Source organism: Girardinichthys multiradiatus, chromosome 2 (genome assembly GCF_021462225.1).
Source record: "Girardinichthys multiradiatus isolate DD_20200921_A chromosome 2, DD_fGirMul_XY1, whole genome shotgun sequence".
Classification (NCBI taxonomy): domain Eukaryota; kingdom Metazoa; phylum Chordata; class Actinopteri; order Cyprinodontiformes; family Goodeidae; genus Girardinichthys; species Girardinichthys multiradiatus.
Window position 1 is genome coordinate 20,388,255 of NC_061795.1, and position 15,097 is coordinate 20,403,351.

At 39.3% G+C, this 15,097-nt stretch overlaps 2 protein-coding genes across 3 annotated transcripts; both read right to left on the reverse strand.

The window, feature by feature from the left end:
- Window positions 1-1,544: 1,544 nt before the first annotated feature.
- On the reverse strand, window positions 1,545-4,569 carry LOC124859905 (spexin prohormone 1-like). Of its 2 annotated transcripts, none has more exons than XM_047352806.1 (6): window positions 3,800-4,569; window positions 2,894-2,962; window positions 2,754-2,799; window positions 2,602-2,658; window positions 1,773-1,859; window positions 1,545-1,699 (listed from the first exon to the last, which is right to left on the reverse strand). In XM_047352806.1, the coding sequence occupies exons 2-6, from the start codon at window positions 2,951-2,953 to the stop codon at window positions 1,650-1,652; spliced, it is 300 nt and encodes a 99-aa protein (XP_047208762.1). In that variant the 5' UTR covers window positions 2,954-2,962; window positions 3,800-4,569; the 3' UTR covers window positions 1,545-1,649. The 2 variants fall into 2 exon arrangements, with proteins under 2 accessions (XP_047208762.1, XP_047208753.1); XM_047352797.1 differs by having other exon boundaries at window positions 3,795-4,562.
- Window positions 4,570-8,835: 4,266 nt separating this feature from the next.
- On the reverse strand, window positions 8,836-12,040 carry LOC124857412 (vesicle transport protein GOT1B). Its single transcript, XM_047348668.1, has 5 exons — window positions 11,853-12,040; window positions 11,442-11,533; window positions 9,608-9,786; window positions 9,443-9,524; window positions 8,836-9,344 (listed from the first exon to the last, which is right to left on the reverse strand). Exons 1-5 carry the CDS (start codon window positions 11,875-11,877, stop codon window positions 9,306-9,308), a joined length of 417 nt encoding a protein of 138 aa, XP_047204624.1. The 5' UTR covers window positions 11,878-12,040; the 3' UTR covers window positions 8,836-9,305.
- Window positions 12,041-15,097: the final 3,057 nt, after the last annotated feature.

Genomic DNA, 15,097 nt, shown 5'->3' on the forward strand with positions numbered 1-15,097 from the left:
TGCTTCCATCTGCTGAAAAGCTTTATGGAGATGAAGATTTCATTTTTCAACACAACCTGGCACCTGCTCACAGTACCAAAACCACTGGTAAATGGTTTACTGACCATGGTATCACTGTGCTCAATTGGCCTGCCAACTCTCCTGACCTGAACCCCATAGAGAATCTGTGGGATATTGTGAAGAGAACGTTGAGAGACTCAAGACCCAACACTCTGGATGAGCTAAAGGCCGCTATCGAAGCATCCTGGGCCTCCATAAGACCTCAGCAGTGCCACAGGCTGATTGCCTCCATGCCACGCCGCATTGAAGCAGTCATTTCTGCAAAAGGATTCCCGACCAAGTATTGAGTGCATAACTGTACATGATTATTGGAAGGTTGGCGTTTTTTGTATTAAAAACACTTTTCTTTTATTGGTCGGATGAAATATGCTAATTTTGTGAGATAGGAATTTTGGGTTTTCATGAGCTGTATGCCAAAATCATCTGTATTAAGACAATAAAATACCTGAAATATTTCAGTTAGTGTACAATGAATCTAAAATATATGAATGTTAAATTTTCATCATGACATTATGGAAAATAATGAACTTTATCACAATATGCTAATATTTTGAGAAGGACCTGTATACTGTGTGTTGTTGTTGAGTGCTGCAGAAACACATCACTGTGTCTGAATGTGAGCTAGAAGCATCATGTTTGACCCAGACATGACTCCTTCAGTGACGTCAGCAATGACAGTGTGATGATGTTTGACTGGATGCTGGTGATGATCATTTAGTGACTGGTGTAATTGTTGCCTGGAGCTTTTTTGTAGTAATTACAGGATTCCGACACACTTGTCAGGAAAAAATTCCAGACGTTTCAAAACTTTTCTAATCTGAACATTGAAGGAAGGAAGGAAGGACAGGAAGAACACAACACAGAAGAATGAAAAGAAGTAAGTGCTGGAGTGAAAGAAGGAAATAAGAGTAGCAGGAAGGGAAGATGGGAGGACAGAGAGAAGGAAGTAAAGAATTAAGGTAAAGAAGGAACAAATGCATACGACCCATAGAGGGAAAGACTCAAAGAGGAGGAGAAAGGACGGGAAGAAGGACATGAAGCTCAAATGGAACAAAGAAAGCACACAGACAGACAGATAGAGAAACAGACATACTGTCATGGAGTAAGAAAGGAAGGACAGAAGGAACCCTGTCAGATAGCTCAGTTAGAAAAGTACAGGACTGGTAATTGAAGGCTCCTAGGCCACAGAGGGAAGTGAATGTGGAAGTAAGGAAACAAAAAAGAGAGGAAGGACATAACGTTCAAAAAAATGAGAAAGAGAATAAAGTTTGAAAAGCCAAAAATTTTTCAAATGCTTATATTGTTTTTCCAAACTTGTTTAGATCTGGAGAATACTGAAATGAAATACCAGACTTTTCCAGTAGGAACCCAGTAATTATTTAACAAGCACAACCAAAAGGAACCAAACCAAATATTCTGCCAACAAACAGGAGAATGTAGTCAGTAGTATTAAATTTACATTTTTAAATGCAGGTACCAAACAATGAAGTTTAAGAGTCCTTTACTGCAGAATAACTATTCACACCAACAATAGTACATTTTAGAGTTGAAAAATCCAACAAATACCACAGTTTGATCTGGAAAAACAATTATAGATTTTTTAAACTCCAGTCCTGGTAATTATTGGGTCTGCCACCACCTGAAGAGAAGGATAAACAGATTTTAACTACTAAGAAGGTTATGAGACATGAAAACAAAGTGCAATGGTCTACCTTCTTCTGCAGCTCGTTGCAGGAGCTGCAACAGGATGACTGAAACTGAAGACAATCCCGGCCCATCACTGATCTGATTAAAATTCACTGAAGAGGTACAAAACAGAAATATTTGGAAAATGAGAAAATGTGTGACACAATACATTGAACTGTAGTTTTACATGAGCCACCCATATATACAGTAGTTACTGGCTCCCCTCTGGTGATCTTTTGCACATGAATATCAGTATTGAAAAAGTTGAATGGCAACTTTCATTTATTTATTTATATTAGTATGTACTCTTTTTTTCAATGCTTGTTATTTACTCCTTGCCTAACCTTCAAATGATACTAGGATTACATATTTATGTAGAAAATTTAGGGTTACAGTATTTTAAAATCATGCTCACAATATTTTGTGGTGGCCAGAAGTGCTTGTTTTAACTTATCAATTCAGTGGAAATGGGAACTTACAGATTATTCTGTCGTTTGGAAAATCCTGAAGAGGATAAAGACTCTTTTTTTTTTCTAAACCATATTTCAAGTGGCAACACATACATCTTTGAAATTTTACTGGATGCACCCCTGAACCCAAAGTAACACAAGCGATTCTGGATACCCTGGATCAACTCTCCTACATGTCTCATAACAGCTGCATCTCTATATAATATAATATAATATAATATAATATAATATAATATAATATAATATGATATAATATAATATAATATAATGTAATGGAGATAGAAAGAAAGAAAGAAAGAAAGAAAGAAAGAAAGAAAGAAAGAAAGAAAGAAAGAAAGAAAGAAAGAAAGAAAGAAAGAAAGAAACCAACAGATTTGGGACACACCTATATGGTAAGCGTCCTCTTCTCTGCTGCGGCGCTCCAAGGTTGAGTGCTGTCCCTCTACAACAAATCAGCAATTAACAGGTTTTTCTCAGTATGGAAAATGACAACTGTAAGCTGCCTAATTTTTTTGCTGCTATAAATGTTTGCCTTACGTGCTCCTTTGAGGTATAACATTGCTTGAGGAGTCCAGTTTCTCCTCTGGAAAAAAATTATCAACAGATTTGTTTTATGATATAAGTTCTAGACAGCAAAATACTTTTTTTTTTTTTTACAAAAGTCAGGCTGTACTTACATATGGAGCAGACCAGCACTGAGAAACCAATGCCACAAGCAGAGTAACCTTTAGAGACATTGTTGAAGCCTGCAATGGAAAATACCTTATTATGAAAGTGTTGACCCTTCCCTCTGCATCTAAAAACTGCTCAAAGTTGGAATTGTTCCACATATTTCTAATACTATATCTAGGGTGATATTTCATATTATATAGTATATAAATTGCAATGCTGTGCATTGCAAATACATACAGTATACTGCATATTCTGGTACCAATCACCGCGACTGTTTTATTACAATTGTTCAATTTATATGGTGCAGTGCAAAAAGAGGAATATCACCCAACATAAAAAAATGAGTTTAGCTAAATTGTAACTATAGAAAAATGCTAAAACTTGTCGCAAGCTTATTAAAGCAGTCAAATATTTAAGTGAGGGTAGCCCAAACAATAAAATATGCATTGACTGCGTAAAACAATTACATCATGTTAATGATTTATGTAGCTACAATAAATATCAAGATGTCGACATATCCTATGTGTTTACTTCATGTGCAAAAAAATAAAGGCAGTTTTTCCTTTAAATCTAACTTGTGGAACATGAAGTTTCCCAGTTAAAGCTTGAAAAAAATAATACATTTTCAAAGACAATCAACTCACTAACATGGGCTTTAATAATAGTTATCAATAGATATCATTGAGAATGATATCCCTTTACAAAAGAAGATCATTCAAATATATTGTATAAAATACAAAACGTTTGCTAAGTAAAACATTTTTTTTAAGATTAGACTTTTTTTGTATGATTTGGCAATTTCTGTGTTCATGGTATTATAAATAAATGTAATATTAAAAGATATTTTACAACAACAAAATAAATGATAATAATAATAATAATAATAATAAAATAAAGGTTTCTTACTGTACTTGAATTATGGTTCTGCAGGCTGTAGCTTGTAAAAGCGTTGGATCAATGTTTCCTCCTAGGCGTCAAAACACATATATTAAGTCAACCAGCTTGTTATGTGGCATCAGTGATGAGGCTGATGGGTAATTTAATGACATCACGCCTAACACTCCAGCTGTGACAGACTGAAAGGTGCTGCTGAAGCTGTCTCTGCACATTAGCCACAGGCGCTGGAGAGAAGTTTGAACTTTGACGCCTCCAATAAACAGAGGATCTTTGCAGGGTCACACCGCATTGAGACTGTTTATGGGTTTATGAATGAGTCTCATGTGATGACAGCGTGATGTCAGTTACCGTGGGTGAAAACATCAGCGGGAGGTTTAAACATGTACAAGACTTTCTCTGTAGGAGAAAAAAAAGTTTGGTGTCATGCTTTTCTCTTCTGTAAATTGGCCAAAACGTCACAAGGCATAAATATCCTTGTCAAAAGGTCTTCAAAAGGCAGACCTGCATATCTAGAAACAAAAAAATCATCAGAAGTGCAAAGTGGGCGCGGCGCTGGTGGGTTAGCGGGCGACCACATATAGAGGCTTTACTCCTCGAAGCGGCCGAGGAAAGAAAGTCCGGGTTTGAGTCCCGGACCTGGCGACCTTTGCCGAGTGTCTCCCCCTCTCTTTGCCCCTTCTTACTGTCTGACTACTATCAAAATTAAGGCCTCTAGTGCCGAAAAAAAAAGTGCCAAGTGGTAGACTGTGCAAAACTTCTTGCACAGTCTACCACTGAGAATGGGAATTGGACTTTCTATTTATGTTTCCAACTTCAGACATGGACATTTCACATTCTAAGAAATAACGAAATGCATAATTAATTTGCGCAGTTCAGCCAATCAAGCAATTATTGAACTGAACAAAAACCGAAAAAAAACCCAGTTGTGATGCTATTTTATTATATGTGTCAGTATGGCAGTACATAGAAAACATGGTATTTGCTGAGGTGATACTTGCAATAAAAAGACTAGGTTATGTTTCTTGTGTGGAACTGCACCGCATTTTTTCCTGCCCCAGAATCTCAGATATTTTAAGCAATTTGTTTGTTTTTTATAACATTAACCGCAGAAACTTCAAGAAAGTACTGTATGCGTGTGTGTGTGTGTGTGTGTGTGTGTGTGTGTGTGTAGGGCCACAACAAAAAATATCCAGCCCTCTGAAGCACAGACTGCATCTGCAAATATATAAAAGCAAACTTCTACAGATAATTTAGCGCCATCTAGGGGTGACCAATAACATTGTCACATTTTGGCTCCTCACAGAGCATGTACTAAAACCATAAAAGTTGTTTATCAAACCTGATGAAGCAAACATTATTAAATTCCATTATCCAATGAAAGTTTTTAGTTAAAAAAAAAGAGCATGTTGGAAATCAACCATATTGCTTCAGTCAATTTTTATAACTGTTAAAAACTGCAACCTAAAAAAGCTACCCCCTGCAAGTTTGCCTTTGATAATTACATCAATGATGTGTAGAGGATCAGTGTGTTAAATGTTTACTTCTTATGCCATCAGTAAAAAAATGATTTGCTGTAGAAACAAAACGACATAAAACTGGTTTACGTCTGACATCTGCTTGCGGAAGCGCTGCAAGATGCCTGTAAGCTCAACTTTTACCACGAGACCAAAACCATGGTGACTCTGCAGTTGTGTGGTAACTCACTGATAGGCAGGAAGCTGAGCACTGAAAGCTGTTGGACACCTCTGCAGTGAGAAAACCAAAGCTTCATCTTGAACAAGATGAAAAAAGACAACAATGGAGGTCACCGTTTCCCTCATGAGACAACACATGCAGCTGATGAATTATTTCAGTATTTAGCGCAGCATGCGGCATGCTAGCTGTAAGTTTTACACCTCTTTAAATAGTTACACTTTTTTTTCTTAGCTTTTTTTTTACAAGTGGCTTATATTTCGAGCAGAGAAAAACAAGATTGTGATCTGATTTGCCTAGAGGAAGTCTAGCTGTAGAGATGTATGAGTCCTTGTCATTTGCATAAAACAAATCCAACGTTTTGTTTTCTCTGGTAGAGCAGCTGACAAGCTGTTGAAACATTGGAAGTGTAGCAGAGAGTGAAGCATGGTTAAAATCACCAGATATTGCCACAAACGCATTAGGGTTTTGTGCCTATAGCTTAGCAACAACTGAGCTGATGGCATCACATGCAGTGTCGGCAACGGCTAAAGGTGGAACGTAAACTGTTGGACTCTCTGGGTAAATAATATGGATGAAAGCATGCTAACAGTTCAATATCTGGACTGCAGAGACGACACTTCACAGTAACATGTCCTGGATGACACCATCTGTCGTTCACAAGTACTGCTAGTCCACCTGCTTTACATTTGCCACTCATCTTTAAATCTCTGTCTCCTCATATGGTCGGAAAGCCTGGCAGAGAGACACTGGAGTCTGGTCTGGACTGCAGCCATGTCTTGGTAAAACACATAATACTGCATTCCCGGTACTCTGGCTGGGTTCTTTGTGGGGCTTGGAGTTCATCCAACTTGTTTCCCAACGATCTCACATTGCCCATCATAATCGACGGAAGAGATGGTTTGAACTTCCTCCTTCTCTCTCTCTTCTCTTTGCTCTTGCTCTGCACCCAAGGCACCTCCTTTTCAATTCATCAGGGATTTGGGGTTGTAGTTGAAGTATTATTTGAGCTTTTGAGATATTAATCAGCTGCTCCCGGTTGTAAGAAACAACCTCGTTCCAATGGCAGTGCATCATAACAAATGTCCAAAAGTAGAAAAGTATTAGGAAAAATCCTTCCAGCTGCACAGCATCCAACAACGGAGAGGACAGTCATCCAAAAAAAAAAAATCAACTGTATCCAACACAAGAGGAATTTGAGTTCCCAAAAAAGAATCAATCAGAATGAAAAGTAAGAGAGCTACTCCAACTTCCTGCCACCTTGAGTAACACAATTCTAGAAACAATGCACTAGAAGTTAGTGCTGTAAAAATGTAATTTAAGCTTGGGCTGGTTACCAGTATCAAGGTAAACCAAGGTTTAAAATATTTCTGTTTTAAAACTGAAAAAAATGTATGCCAGAGAAAGCGTTGGTATGACTGGTGTTTGACTCAGCTGTACAGGTGCTTCTCAAAATATTAGCATATTGTGATAAAGTTCATTATTTTCCATAATGTCATGATGAAAATTTAACATTCATATATTTTAGATTCATTGCACACTAACTGAAATATTTCAGGTCTTTTATTGTCTTAATACAGATGATTTTGGCATACAGCTCATGAAAACCCAAAATTCCTATCTCACAAAATTAGCATATTTCATCCGACCAATAAAAGAAAAGTGTTTTTAATACAAAAAACGTCAATCTTCAAATAATCATGTACAGTTATGCACTCAATACTTGGTCGGGAATCCTTTGGCAGAAATGACTGCTTCAATGCGGCGTGGCATGGAGGCAATCAGCCTGTGGCACTGCTGAGGTCTTATGGAGGCCCAGGATGCTTCGATAGCGGCCTTTAGCTCATCCAGAGTGTTGGGTCTTGAGTCTCTCAACGTTCTCTTCACAATATCCCACAGATTCTCTATGGGGTTCAGGTCAGGAGAGTTGGGAGGCCAATTGAGCACAGTGATACCATGGTCAGTAAACCATTTACCAGTGGTTTTGGCACTGTGAGCAGGTGCCAGGTCGTGCTGAAAAATGAAATCTTCATCTCCATAAAGCTTTTCAGCAGATGGAAGCATGAAGTGCTCTACAATCTCCTGATAGCTAGCTGCATTGACCCTGCCCTTGATAAAACACAGTGGACCAACACCAGCAGCTGACACGGCACCCCAGACCATCACTGACTGTGGGTACTTGACACTGGACTTCTGGCATTTTGGCATTTCCTTCTCCCCAGTCTTCCTCCATACTCTGGCACCTTGATTTCTGAATGACATGCAGAATTTGCTTTCATCCGAAAAAAGTACTTTGGACCACTGAGCAACAGTCCAGTGCTGCTTCTCTGTAGCCCAGGTCTGGGGAATGCGGCACCTGTAGCCCATTTCCTGCACACGCCTGTGCACGGTGGCTCTGGATGTTTCTACTCCAGACTCAGTCCACTGCTTCCGCAGGTCCCCCAAGGTCTGGAATCGGCCCTTCTCCAAAATCTTCCTCAGGGTCCGGTCACCTCTTCTCGTTGTGCAGCGTTTTCTGCCACACTTTTTCCTTCCCACAGACTTCCCACTGAGGTGCCTTGATACAGCACTCTGGGAACAGCCTATTCGTTCAGAAATTTATTTCTGTGTCTTACCCTCTTGCTTGAGGGTGTCAATAGTGGCCTTCTGGACAGCAGTCAGGTCGGCAGTCTTACCCATGATTGGGGTTTTGAGTGATGAACCAGGCTGGGAGATTTAAAGGCCTCAGGAATCTTTTGCAGGTGTTTAGAGTTAACTCGTTGATTCAGATGATTAGGTTCATAGCTCGTTTAGAGACCCTTTTAATGATATGCTAATTTTGTGAGATAGGAATTTTGGGTTTTCATGAGCTGTATGCCAAAATCATCTGTATTAAGACAATAAAAGACCTGAAATATTTCAGTTAGTGTGCAATGAATCTAAAATATATGAATGTTAAATTTTCATCATGACATTATGGAAAATAATGAACTTTATCACAATATGCTAATATTTTGAGAAGGACCTGTATAAGCCATGGAGTAACGCAATGCTGCCTTCCCCCATATGTTGCTGCACACTGCTGGTCAGCTGTCATGAAGGAGGTAAAATCTTCTGCACAATAAGCAGAATATTGGATATTGAAGTTCATTCTATTTAACACTTAACTTTATGCATCAAAAGAGTTTTTTAGCCTTAACATTTACCATGATACTGTGAAACTAAGGAACTTTTACTCTAGCTCACCATATGGTCAGAACCTCATACTGGAACATGCTTGGTGCATTTGAATCAAAAACTCAGACCGACTAGTTTTAGGACAACATAAAGCTGATCTCTTTCTCTCAGAAACAAAAAGAACAACAAATACACAACCCTATTTACAAAAAGGACAATTTATTGCAAATATACACTTAGAAAAATCACTGTAAAAATTACAGTACAAACATCTCAAAACATTTTTTACAGAATTTCACATTTCTGTAAAGATTACAACCACCGTTTCTGATTCAAAATTCATTATTAATGTTCCAGTTACATGACATACAGGATCGCTCCCAGGCACTGACTTTCCTCTGAGATGGTCCAGTGTTCAGTCCATAATATAGCAAGGGAATGGTACAAAGAATAAAAACATTTGTGTTGTTGTCCAGTCTCAGTCAGATAGTTCTTGTATCTGAGCGATGGGAATGGATGCAGTCAGAGGAACGTTTACAGACAAACCTGAGTGTTTTCTGCAGAAAAATGTGTGAAAGAACTTTTCTGGAGTGGCAAGGACTGGAAAATACAATCACGATGAGAATCCATAATAAATAGCGGGACAGTCCCCCTTGTGCTAGCAGCGTCGTGTTATACCATAGTGTTGCTCTCACCAATTTTGTCCACCAACTGAAAGACAACAAGAAAAAAAAAAGGGCTATTGAAAGTGCCCAACACCCTTGAGTTATACATACTGTATGTTTCCAAGAGATTGGAATGACACTTACTGCCCTAATTCCCGGTAAACCGAGCAAAGATCCAAGCACAGGAATTCGCCTAATGAATCCGACCGCCACCGGGAAGAATCCCCTATAAACGCCAAGTGGGAACAATATGAGCCATGAGAATGTCCAAGTTTGACATGGAAGTGTTTTATCACTGTTTGACCTGACCTGAACAAGAGGAAGAAACCATAGATTTCCAGGATGACTCCGATGATCGGCCAGCCGGTCAGAACCACAAAAATTCCTCCCAAGAAGAAGCTAGTGGCTTTCGCTTTGTGCCTCTGGAAGAAGAACCTGAAGGTGCGCTCCAGGCCGATGACAAAGGAGAGGCCTGACACAAAGAGAATCTGCATGCAAATGCAAAATATTATAGGGCTTACTGATACTATCCAGTGGTGCAATTTTCTTTCTAATGTCAAATATACACTGACAATACCAAGTTTCCAAAAGAAAACACTGCAAACAAAATACCCTGCTAATGACATCACAAGAGGTACAATAATGGGGTTGATCAACTGGCATTAAATACTACTGTGGACAAGCAAAATACATCAGGGGTCTCACATACACTATATTACCAAAAGTATTGGCAATAATGACACAAGGAAAGAAGGGAGGAATGAAGGAAGGGCAAAAGGAAGAGAGAAAGGAAAGACACAAAGAAGGAAATCTGAAAAGTAAGGACACAAGTAAAGATGGGAAGATAGAAGTAAACAAGAAATTAAGTTTGCAATGAAAAGGAAGGGTGGAAGGAAAGAATGGCTTCAAGGAGGTAAGCATGGAACAAAAAAAGGAGGAAAGGACAGAAGCCAGACAGTGTTGCCAAGTATTCACAGAAGGTTGGGAAGGTTGAAATGAAGGAGGATGAGGAAGTTTGAAATTAATGAATATACCTTAAGAAAGGAAGAACAAATGTCTAGAATTTCACAAAAAATTTCACAAAAAATTTACAAAGAAATAAAGAATACAAGGGTCAAAAAAAAAGGAAGGACACAAGGAAAGAAGGGAGGACAAAAGGAAGGGTAGAAAGGAAGACACAAAGAAAAGGAAGAGAGGACGGAAGCTTGGAAAAGCGTATCGAGGGAAGGACGGAAGGAAGAAAGGATTGAAAGAAGATTAGAATGGAGGAAACAAGAAAGGAAACGTTGATGGATAGATTAAAATCTGGAAATACACTTTGAACGTCTTTGACTTTTTTTTGTTCTTGTTCAAACCCAGAAAATACTTCCTTCCAAGTTCACCTTTCTCCAGAATTTTGAAGCATGCCAATTATATTGAATTTATTTTGTCCAATGACCTCCAAGCCATGATGACAATAGCGGTGGACAGCAAAGTTAAAGCAAACAATGGCCACAGCAATGATGGTTTTCAGAACTTGATCAGTGTCCTCATCTGGTGTCACCGAAGACGTGCACTGGGAGGCTTGTTGTTGGAAACACAACAACAACAACAACAACAACAACAACAACAACAACAACAACAACAACAACAACAACAACAACAACAACAACAACAAGCCTCCCAGTGCACGTCTTCGGTGACACCAGATGAGGACACTGGGAGGCTTGTTGTTGGAAACATAACATTGTTTTTTTCCCCTTCAAAATCAATTCGCCAAACAAATAAAAAAAAACTTTCTCTAAACTCAGTTTGACTGAAAATTCTGGCAAGTAGAAACTCAAAAGCTTTATAATGCTACAACATTTATCAAAATCCCATAGTGTGCAGTAATATTTACTAGTACAGCTTAGCTGCTTGATTATTTTGCCTCTGGTGATGTCACTGACCCAAACTTACAAAGACAGTGTGCTTTTTAATGATCAATGCTTTATATTTTGTGGAATCCTGCAGTGGAATTTAATTCACCCTGGGACTATTTGGTCCCAGCTGTGTTTTTACTGTCTGTGTACATTTGTTAGTGAAAAACAAATTACAACTGGTAACTTTAACGAAACCTTAAAGTGTGTTGCCAGTGTTTCAACTGTTCAGCTGAAGGACTCACATTTCCTATGGCCAGCAGAGCCTTATCAAAAAACAGCATCATTCCAAAGAAGAGGAAAAACACACCAAACCCCGTCAGTCCCATCCCAATTTCTGCAAGGTTCAGAGAACAAGAGATTTGATCAGAATAACACAATCACTGTTTTAAACATGAAAGCATGATGCTGACAGAAAGAAATAGTGTCAAATAAAAACACGATAACAGTCTGAGGATACGAGGAGTGCAACATTTTGGAGCCATTGCTGGTTTCAATATTTACATTTCCATAAAAGTAATTTGTAAACGCCTAAATCGAAAACGAACCCTCAGTGACGTAATGATGCTCTCAACCAATCGTGTTTTAGCTGTTAGCCTCGTACATATAGCTAAACTGAGTAGTTGAAACAACGAACCGCAAAAAATGACTCTTACTCTGTGAATCCGAGAGTGAAATCATTTCGAAAGGTTCCAAAGAATTAACCAAGTCACACAATGACCGCGGCTCCTAAAATCTGCAACCAATAAAGACGAGAAGCTCATTCAATTGTTGCTACGACGGCTACAGTGCCACAAGCAGAGGCAAAGCTAGCGGTCTTTTACGCCGACACGTTAAACTGGAGCCACGTACGTACGCACGCACGCAAAAGATCAGAGATCGTCTATACTGACAGCTGCTACTTATTCACATACATAAGCAGCAGATTTTGGTCGAGAGGAGACCGCTGTGCAGTTAGTTTTAGGTTGGATGTTGGATATTCAGGGTCCGCAGATTCAGTGGCGTCCCTGTCTTGTTGGAACCGGTGCTGGCAGTCTGCTTACGGGCAGCAGGTCTCTGACTGCTCCCTCCTTCCACACACCGTGCTTCGCTTAGGGACCATCAATAAATTTCCGAACTAAACACTCTTCAGAAACACAAATTAATAGCTTTTAGGTCACATGACTCAGTGACGCAAACTAATGTTAAATCGTTCTACAAGACTTAATAGACGAGACACGCTCATTTATATCTGATTTTCATGCATTTTCTGTTTTTTATGAATTTCTGTAATGAAACTTCATGATTTCTTTTCAATATGGTAAATGGCTTTCGGTTCAAATGACTCACTGTTATCTATTTCTTATCCACAGCTGGCGTGATTCTGTTTGGTGAAAGAACAGAGCTTCCTCCTCACAGTTTACCAAAGGTAATACAGGTCCTTCTCAAAATATTAGCATATTGTGATAAAGTTCATTATTTTCCATAATATAATGATGAAAATTTAACATTCATATATTTTAGATTCATTGCACACTAACTGAAATATTTCAGGTCTTTTATTGTCTTAATACGGATGATTTTGGCATACAGCTCATGAAAACCCAAAATTCATATCTCACAAAATTAGCATATTTCATCCGACCAATAAAAGAAAAGTGTTTTTAATACAAAAAACGTCAACCTTCAAATAATCATGTACAGTTATGCACTCAATACTTGGTCGGGAATCCTTTTGCAGAAATGACTGCTTCAATGCAGCGTGGCATGGAGGCAATCAGCCTGTGGCACTGCTGAGGTCTTATGGAGGTCCAGGATGCTTCGATAGCGGCCTTTAGCTCATCCAGAGTGTTGGATCTTGAGTCTCTCAACGTTCTCTTCACAATATCCCACAGATTCTCTATGGGGTTCAGGTCAGGAGAGTTGGCAGGCCAATTGAGCACAGAGATACCATGGTCAGTAAACCATTTACCAGTGGTTTTGGCACTGTGAGCAGGTGCCAGGTCGTGCTGAAAAATGAAATCTTCATCTCCATAAAGCTTTTCAGCAGATGGAAGCATGAAGTGCTCCAAAATCTCCTGATAGCTAGCTGCATTGACCCTGCCCTTGATAAAACACAGTGGACCAACACCAGCAGCTGACACGGCACCCCAGACCATCACTGACTGTGAGTACTTGACACTGGACTTCTGGCATTTTGGCATTTCCTTCTCCCCAGTCTTCCTCCAGACTCTGGCACCTTGATTTCTGAATGACATGCAGAATTTGCTTTCATCCGAAAAAAGTACTTTGGACCACTGAGCAACAGTCCAGTGCTGCTTCTCTATAGCCCAAGTCTGGGGAATGCGGCACCTGTAGCCCATTTCCTGCACACGCCTGTGCACGGTGGCTCTGGATGTTTCTACTCCAGACTCAGTCCACTGCTTCCGCAGGTCCCCCAAGGTCTGGAATCGGCCCTTCTCCACAATCTTCCTCAGGGTCCGGTCACCTCTTCTCGTTGTGCAGCGTTTTCTGCCACACTTTTTCCTTCCCACAGACTTCCCACTGAGGTGCCTTGATACAGCACTCTGGGAACAGCCTATTCGTTCAGAAATTTCTTTCTGTGTCTTACCCTCTTGCTTGAGGGTGTCAATAGTGGCCTTCTGGACAGCAGTCAGGTCGGCAGTCTTACCCATGATTGGGGTTTTGAGTGATGAACCAGGCTGGGAGTTTTAAAGGCCTCAGTAATCTTTTGCAGGTGTTTAGAGTTAACTCGTTGATTCAGATGATTAGGTTCATAGTTCGTTTAGAGACCCTTTTAATGATATGCTAATTTTGTGAGATAGGAATTTTGGGTTTTCATGAGCTGTATGCCAAAATCATCCGTATTAAGACAATAAAAGACCTGAAATATTTCAGTTAGTGTGCAATGAATCTAAAATATATGAATGTTAAATTTTCATCATGGCATTATGGAAAATAATGAACTTTATCACAATATGCTAATATTTTGAGAAGGACCTGTATATGTGTTAATTGTGATATTGTGCCAATAAGAAGTAGAACTCTCACACATCAGCTACACTGAGTTAAACATGACTGGGAATCAACAAATCTGCCATATAAACCAGTAATCCATTAGTTAAGATTTGTAACAAACCTCTCTGTCAGAAGTTGTACTTGTCACTAAAATAAATGACTTACATACAGTGCATCTGGAAAGTATTCACAATGCTGCACATTTTCCACATTTAGTTATGTTACAGCCTTATTTCAAATGATATCAAATTAATCTCTTACCTCTAAGTTCTACACACAATGCCCCATTATGACCATGTGAAAGACATTTGTTTTTGGGATTCTTGCAAATGTATTAAAAATAGAAAACTAAGAAATTACTTTTACATAAGTATTCACAGTCTTTGTTTAATACTTTGTTGATCCACTTTTGGCAGCAGTTACAGCCTCAAGTCTTCTTGAATATGATACCACAAGCTTAGCTCACCAATGTCTAGGCAGTTTTACCCATACTTCTTTGCAAAACATCTCAAGCTCTATCAGGTTGGATGGGAGATTCTCAATTGGATTCAAGTCTGGACTCCGGCCACTCCAGGACATTCACAGAGTGGTTCTGAACCCACTCCTTTAAGATCTTGGCTGTGTGTTTTGGGTCGTTGTCCTGCTGAAAAATAAACCCCCCCATTCTGAGGTAAAGAGTGCTCTGGAGCAGGTTTTCATCCAGGATGTCTCTGCACATTCCTGCATTCATCTTTCCCTCTATCCTGAATAGTGTGCCAGTTCCTGGTGTCAACAAAACATCCCCATAGTATGATGCTGCCACCACCATTCTTCACTGTAGGGATTGTATTGGTCTGGTGATAAGCGGTGCCTGGTTTCCTCCAAACATGACGAATCTTTGTCTCATCAGACTAGAGAATTTTGT

What these genes read in the sequence shown, in the direction of transcription:
- LOC124859905 (XM_047352806.1), bottom strand. Translation starts at nt 2,953, where the DNA reads ATGTCTCTAAAGGTTACTCTGCTTGTGGCATTGGTTTCTCAGTGCTGG. An exon ending in AGAGGACGCTTACCATATAG is followed by an intron (nt 1,860 to 2,601) that starts GTGTGTCCCAAA and finishes GTACCTCTTCAG; the next exon opens with TGAATTTTAATCAGATCAGT. An exon ending in GCAACGAGCTGCAGAAGAAG is followed by an intron (nt 1,700 to 1,772) that starts GTAGACCATTGC and finishes CCTTCTCTTCAG; the next exon opens with GTGGTGGCAGACCCAATAAT.
- LOC124857412 (XM_047348668.1), bottom strand. Translation starts at nt 11,877, where the DNA reads ATGATTTCACTCTCGGATTCACAGA. An exon ending in GGTTTCTTCCTCTTGTTCAG is followed by an intron (nt 9,525 to 9,607) that starts GTCAGGTCAAAC and finishes TGGCGTTTATAG; the next exon opens with GGGATTCTTCCCGGTGGCGG. An exon ending in GTTTACCGGGAATTAGGGCA is followed by an intron (nt 9,345 to 9,442) that starts GTAAGTGTCATT and finishes GTTGTCTTTCAG; the next exon opens with TTGGTGGACAAAATTGGTGA.